Source organism: Epinephelus lanceolatus, chromosome 9 (genome assembly GCF_041903045.1).
Source record: "Epinephelus lanceolatus isolate andai-2023 chromosome 9, ASM4190304v1, whole genome shotgun sequence".
NCBI lineage: Eukaryota > Metazoa > Chordata > Actinopteri > Perciformes > Serranidae > Epinephelus > Epinephelus lanceolatus.
The window spans coordinates 7,216,340-7,224,212 of record NC_135742.1 but is presented as its reverse complement, the minus strand read 5'-3'; the positions used below and the strand labels follow the sequence as shown (position 1 = coordinate 7,224,212).

General features: G+C 41.5%; 1 protein-coding gene across 1 annotated transcript in view; it reads right to left on the bottom strand.

Annotated features, from left to right (window-relative positions):
* Nucleotides 1-3,982: 3,982 nt before the first annotated feature.
* Nucleotides 3,983-7,873, bottom strand: part of ppil2 (peptidylprolyl isomerase (cyclophilin)-like 2) — a 48,488-nt gene continuing 44,597 nt past the window's right edge. The window contains exons 19-20 of the mRNA XM_033620503.2: nt 7,662-7,804; nt 3,983-4,233 (exon numbers count right to left, since the gene is read on the bottom strand). Of these exons, the coding sequence (XP_033476394.2) occupies nt 4,131-4,233; nt 7,662-7,804 (246 nt within the window). The 3' untranslated portion in view covers nt 3,983-4,130. The remainder of the gene's footprint in view (nt 4,234-7,661; nt 7,805-7,873) is intronic.

Below are 7,873 nucleotides of genomic sequence, written 5' to 3'. Positions count from 1 at the left end.
CTCATTCATGTTAGTGGAACGCTAAACCAAAAGTTAGCTGCTTGGCCAGTGAAGTCTCCAGTGGAAGATCCAGGAAATTCTATACCCAGGAAATCAAATGTTTTTGGCCTCATGCGCCACTGAGCAACTTTCCTAAGAATGAATGGCACCATGTCACTGTTCCAACAGCCCAAAATTTCAAAGCCGCAATTCTACCAAAATGTCCCATTGTACTGAAATCTTATTTCTCTGAGAGGGTGTCATCCAAAAAACAAACACCCACTGCTCCCACATCACATCTCTCCAAAAATACTTCCTGCAGTTACCAACCCTTTGTGGTGTTTCCAAGCAGCATTTGAGCCACTGATTTCGTGCTTTTACCGAAGCTTTGTTGTATTTCTCAGAGGTGTTTAAGCCTCCACACCGGGGTGTTTTTCACTGATCTTACCCTGCTTTTCCAGCAACTTTCTCTGCCACCAAATACGGGTGTTATAAGCCATAACATGGTCTTTTCCAAACAATAACCAAGTGTCTTCTGTGCCTTAACTGAACCACACATTCAACATAGCGTTGTTGACAGATGTAACGTTCCCGTGGTTTATGTAAATGTACAATGCAAACATTTTTACTGGCCATTGGGTTGTCAAACTGCAGGGAGTGTGTATTTTAGGAGAAATGGGACTTCTGAGCAATGGGCGTTTGTTACTGGGATAACAGGCTGTCGGTCCAGTGGGACATTTTTCAGAGTAACGAGAATACAGAATTTTGGGCCGTTGGAACAATGGGCAATTTTCCCTCCAGTTCTGTATCCAGTTCTCTTGATGTATCTATGAGTTGACCCACTACCGCTGCCATCTATTTATAATGCAGTCCAATATAAACTTGCAAATTACCACAAAACCTCTAGAAAACCAACTGTCAATAAAACCTAAACATTACAAGCACCATAGTATATGTGAAGCTGTTGTATCGGGTTTCATCTGACTCTACATTACAGGTGTAGCTAATAAACTGTCCATGTGAGTGTTATGTGTGCAACTTACTGTCTAAGGTTACTGACTGCTTGTCACTCCCCGGTCTCAAGTCACCAATCTAATGCTTGCAAGAACCACAGACCTCAATTATTCATTAAATTAGTGACTTTACAGCCCACTGGAATTCATTTCATGCCTCTGTGCTGACTGGACAGTTGGGAGACGGACTGAGAACAACTTCCCCATCACACTGCGGCTCACTTTTAGCACTCCATGTGTGAAAAGGATAATCGTGTAGGTCTGGAACTCCAGTTTTGGAGGGCACCAACTTCATTTCCCACCTCTCGTATTTACAAAGCTTTGACACGCTCAGGCATGGGGTGAAGCACTGAGGACGCTCAAGGGTGTATTCATTCAGGTAAAAGCCCAGAGCTTGGCAACTGCTGCCAAGAGCACAGCTAAATAATGAGGCTCGAGTGGAGCAGCATTAGGGCGATAACCAAGCACGCAATAAATTATGTGTTATGCGACACAAGGGTGCTATCACCAATACCGCCGTTTCAGCCGCGCAACACGGATCCTAAAAGGAATGATCCCACACAGCTTCATGCAATTACACGCCTGTCTCAGACCAAGACAGATTTTACATTTGCTGCTATTTTAGGTGGTTCTAGGCAAACGTTGCTAGTGAATAGAAAGTGAAGTGTTTTTAAGGAACGATAGGCTGTTTGAAAATGTACATCATGTCCATGGTGGCCATTTTAGATGTTTTATGATACTCAGGGATCGTAAAGCTCATGGTAACACATACAGTTCAGCGTGCACTGCCAATAGATGTGTTGGTTATCCAATGGGAAACAAAAAAACACTGACCAGATGAAATAGATTAACTGCTGTAGTTGCTAGGAAAACATGAACACCTCCTTTTTTTTGGAGAGCTCTCGGCAAGCACACCACCTCCCATTAGGCTTCAACAGTGGAGACCAACTCTACATGGCAATTGGGGAAAAGAAATGTTTGCCTCGATTGAGAGATGTCTAATCCCAGACAGACCTGCATCACATGTCTGTCATGCCAGTGGACACATTTCTAATGTAGGTAAGGGTTTAGCAGACATTTTCATGCCTTTACGGACATACTGAAAACATGACTGCTATTTTGCTGTACTGTATGCAAAGACAAAATATAATTTTCAAGTCAATAAATGTTGACATTTAAATAGATTCATCCGGGGAAGCACCAGAAGTAAACAAGTCGCCGCATATGTTTGAATGCAAGCTCTCTGAAGAAGTGCGTAATTTTTTACTTTTACCTTTATTTCTTACTTACTTACTGACTTACTTTTGACAACATCGGGAAGAACCTGTGCAGTTCTCAGCTTCTCCAGCAACAGCCGTATTCGCATGGGACTAGTATCAGCTGGGGACCTTTGGTAATTTGGAAAAAACTCCTCAAGTCTGTATTTCATGCCACTAAAGGCCAGTGTATTTCAAGCCAAAAAATGATCTTTTCTTAATCATAAGCAAGTGTTTTTTGTGCCCACACATAAACAGATTCAAGGTATCCACTGTGTAATGATGTACAAATGTAACATAACTGTGGTTTGCAGAAACGGTCTATCACATATTTCTCAATCAGGAAAGAGGAAGAAAAGAGAAATGGAGAAAAGAAACAAACAAACAAAACTAGATACGACCCAAAATCACAGGGATGCCGATTGCCACGGGACTATAATCACATGACCTCTGTGTTTAGGGAAGTTTGGTTGGTAATTTGCAGTGTGACAGTCAGATAGATAACTCCAGTGGGGAGAGGCAAAGGAGGAAATGTGCCTTTTCATTCTGTCATTTATTGTGAATTCTCACAATGAATAGGACAATAAAACGCACCAGTGTGCAAGGTTTCTGTGCGTTATGATGAAGGATTAAAAAAATGCATCCCAAAAAAAGTCATGTTTTTCTACTGTCTTTCTTTTACTCAGTGAGTGTTCTCTGGATGATGGCGTAGTATAAATGCCTGCAAGTTAAACGGATCAAAAACTTTTGCTGTCTATGTTGCAAAAACGACAATACAACAACTTGAAAATTATCTTCTGGCAAAACAAAAGGGGTTGACAGGAACAAAAACTGCCATCACAGAGGATCACAGTAGATTTTTAAAAAACACACCATGATGCCAATTCAATACAGACATGACTACAAAGCTAAATAAAAATGCTGTTGCAAAAAGACCAATCCAATGCAACAATTATTCCCATAACTGCACGCCACAGTCAACTAACAACAATGGTGTTATTTCCTTCATTGTTGATCGTTGAAAATGAAAAATTGAAAGCATTTTCAGCTCACTTTTTGACAGTTAGGAACACAAACATTCAACTTTTTTTTGTCAATTTAGACTTACAAAAGGGTTTTGTGACAGCGCAGTGGTTAAAATGAAAAATCAAACTGTTTATATTTGGTGAGAAGAATCAGAGTATGTCCTAAAATAATCAGACCCCCAGTGTGGACATAACACAGTGGCTGAGCTCCAGATTCTTTTTTTTTTTTTTTTTTACGTGCGGGCCACCTGATGCAATAACCATAACTCTTTCTGTGGAGCGCTGTGCTAAATGATTATGGAAACGTGACAAGCAAATCCATTAAAACACTCGGGAGTCGAGCCAAAGTAGAAACGGCTAACAGCTGAAGTGGTTGCATGTCGTCATTCTTCACCAGAAAATGAACACAGTGTGGTGTTGGGAGTTAATCATGTTCACAAATACTGATTAGACCATCCTGGACCAAACATTGATTAAACGGTCCAGCACAAAAAGATATCGATCACATGGTTTTAGCCCAAATATTGATTGGACTGTCTTGGGTGATGAAGATAAGATTAATTACGGCACACTCTGAGTTTCCTCTTAGTAAGTGCTGATATCTTTACACTGCTGCTTCATTGCATCAAAACCACATTAATACTTTGTCTTTAAATCAATGGTCACACCGTGTCTTTGAAGAAAGACGTATAAAATGAGATTAGGACGGTTTCTTTGTAAAAAAGTAACTTTATTTGTTCCACAACACGCCAACACTACTGAGAGACGATAGACAACAAGTATGAATGAAATTAATTTTGATCAGGCTCAACACGACCACTCAAAATACAGACTGGTGAATGTCGAGTGTGTCGGTGCTACCAGGAGCTGAAGTCCCCAAAGCTGGTCTTGCCTTTGGACTTCTTGGGCGCCACTCCGCTGGTGGACGGTCCGCTTTCATCGTCAGCAGCCATACGTTTTCTAAAGGAAAGCAAATATAATATCACAATCAGCTGTTTTACTCCACAGATGTGTGCGTCTTGTTTCTTGCAGATTATGTGTTCCTCTGATCTGGTCTTCCTTTTGCCTGAGCTCTTTACCTCCTTTTAACTCCTCATGACTCTTTTCTCTTTGTGCCTTTGTATACTGTAGCACACAGGCCTTTCAGAATTCTTCCTCAGAGAAAGACGCTTTTCAAAACCAGCTGTGCAACAATGAACAGATTTTCCCTTCAAATCAGACATAAACACATGATTGATTATTGATTCATCTGCTAATCATTAATTAGGTGTGTTGTTACAATCATTTTCCAGATGAGAATAACACTGGAGATACATAAATACAAGCGACATGACACTTCTCATACACATCTATGAGCCTGTTTCCACTTGGTATTAAAATGCGCCTTGGTCGTTCTAATCACAAGCGGACAGCTCTAAATACAAGTGCAAACAACCACCAAGATCCGACCACTAAATCCACTTGCCGAGGTGACCACATATCTTTTGTACTATAAACACTAATGCGTCCTGATGGATCCCTGACAAGGATTACGTCATCAATACAGGACGCGATGGTTGTTTTGATGACAGTGGATGGATGAAGTGCTGCGTGACCATCCATCATTTTTGCCCTATGGAAGGAGACGTGTTGAAATTTGCTGACAGTGATATCTCCAGCTGCATTCACACAACAGCTGATGTAACTTGCGAGCAGCTAGCAAGAGTGTGGATGCAATAACTGTGTGCAGGGCCCTTTGACCTTCTGGTGTAACAGCCGAAATACATGAGGCTCTGACGTGACATGTCACATAGGCAGAGAAAGTTTTTTACCTGCTACACAAACTTGTAGCGTGTGGTTGCTGCCAACTCCACTGTGTGTGTATTGAGTTTTGTCACAAGATAATGCAGTTGGTTTTGCAGGGTTTGGAAGCGTAGGCTGGTGGTTCCCAACTGGTGGGGCGCGGTCCCATTCTGAATAGACCGCAAGTGACTTGCAAATGTGTCAAGTTTGTACAAAACACACTTCATTTTCAAGTATGGTGAGCTTTTATTTTGAAGTGCCATTACCTGCTGTAGAGTGAGTGACTGAAGGACAGCTACTTGACAGAGGCAGCAAACTCGCTTGACGACAAGTCAAAATGCAAGTATGACGCTGAATGTATTAAACTGTGTGGACCTTGAAATCTGGACCCTGTGGCTGGACCAGTTGGGAACCACTGGCATAGGCTATATTAACTGTTACTGAATTAATTATCTAATCACAATTAGGGCTGGGCAGTATTCGCAGTGACGGTATCTTACCACAGTAAACATGAGCCGCGGGACTGCTTTTGTGGTTACCTTTATACCGCATTACTCCGGCTACGGCGGCAGAACGGGGCCCGGCGGCCTGCCTGCCTGCCTCACGCACCTCCCTTGCTACATGATGGAGTTGGCCTGGCCGACCGCACCAAACCCAGGCCCGCGGGAGAAGGGGGCCCGGGAGCCGCCGGCCCTCCCTCCTCCCTCTAACGTTTATACATACTATATAACGTTTTATACACAATAATAGATGGATTAGCAACCATTTTACTTCTGACGATAAATAGTTTCCACGCTAGACTTGTATGGCTTTTTAAATTGTTTTATTTAAGGTGTAAAAAAAAAAAAGAGAGAAGACGATACCACGATATCATACCGTCACCGCATCCACCCAAAATAATACTGTGATATTGATTTTAGGCCATACCGCCCAGCCCTAATCACAATGGTTTGATTTTTTTTAATATGAAATGTAAACACACTCACAAGATTGCTCTGCTGCATCGCATTGCCTCTGGTACAATGAGGTATTTATTTCAATCAGATTTAAACAGACTTGTTTTTTACACAATTCTATGTAGTTTTTCACCTGTTGGAGGGCGGTGGAGCCCCACACGGGACAAAAAATTGACCAGCTGCGTAAAAAACGTTGAGCAGTGCGGCTCCCACACAGGCAAGCGTGGCTTCCGTGGTCAGTGTAGCAGCTTCAGCTTACTATAATGAACGCGCTCTGCTGTGGGCATGCTGCAGCAGACGTGTCAAGCCGTGAGAGTGTCCAATGTATTTTGGCCGTAACTGACATAGGCAGTAACAAAAGCTGGAGAGGCATGTAGACACAGGTGTGAACAGCGATATATCTTGGCTGTCCACTGAAACACATATTAATATCTGATGTAAACAGGCTTCAAAATCCTCACTGCTAACCTGTTTGTATTTCTGGCATTGTATATATTTGGTTTACGTTTTATCGATAATCTTTTTATCATTTTATATTTGCACTCTTCCTGCTCTGTACTGCAACAAATACACTACAACTTCCCTTGGGATGAGTAAAGGTTTACCTTACCTTAAATGCACAAATGAACATGCACTCTCTCTGAAAAAACCCTTAAACCAACCATTAGTGACTGCTGAAACACCCAGTGTGCCATTTTTACATTTAATTGTCTGGGGAATGAACTGACTGTTATTCGGGAACATTAATACCAATGTGCTCTGTATAAACCAAAATATGTGAACATAATGACAGGAGAAGGATCAGGTGGGTAAATTCTGGAGATAAAACACCATCAAAGAGAGAAAACTCATGAGCCTACTTATCTCTTAATGCACACTTCAGCCAAAGTGCAACACTTTCAGTTCAGTTAATGCACCTTCATTTGCATAATGACAGTAATTTTAATATTCCCACAAATACTACATGGTTATTATGTAAAGTGTTGAGTTGTAACGCCACAAAAAGAAAAACAAAACCAAAATAAAAAAACTTAATAAAGCAAAGAGACGAGAATCTAAAGTTCCTAGGTCTCATATTTCATGTTTGACTGACATTATTTTGAAAAGTAAACTTTACGCACAAGTGCAAGTTGTTCCAAATGTTGTGTCAACACGGCAAAAACAAGTGTTGTTAGACATCAACTTAAAAAAAATACAGAAAACTAAAATGAAATATGTTGTAATATAACAGAAAAACAACACAATATACCTGAACTCAGCTAAAATATGGTCTGGACAATAAACCCGAATCATCCCCACGGGGAAAATAGGTAATCTTCTATATAATTGGCAATTCTGCACATTATGTTTCTGCTCGTTCTGTGTCGCCGTGTAATTCTCATGTTTTATCATCCATTCATTACCATCCTGTTTCTGAGGACATTACATCAGCCTGTGAGAAAAAACTTGATGGTTGTGTGGGGGCGGGGTTAACTTTGTAATCCAACTTCTGCCTGGAAGGTGGAATAAATATTCTCCTTCTGTCTCGTCTTATGCATTTTACACACGTCACAGTGATACCCACCACAGCAGAAGCACAGTGTAGTATGGTGAATAATAAATTAGTATGTGTGTGTGTGTGTGTGTGTGTGTGTGCGCGTGTGTCCTTACGTTGTGGCAGGGTTGATGTATTTCCCCACACCTGCCTTGAAGGTTTTTGGCGCCTGCTCTTCCTTGGCTTTCTTCTGGGCGATGCTGGTCTGCTGTCTCTCCTCCTCCTCCTTCTGCAGCTCCTTTTCTCGCTCTGCTGCGATCTGAAATCAAAGCAAATCATATAAATCCCAACAACTGCACACCAGATCAGAGGATACAGAGGCGACGCT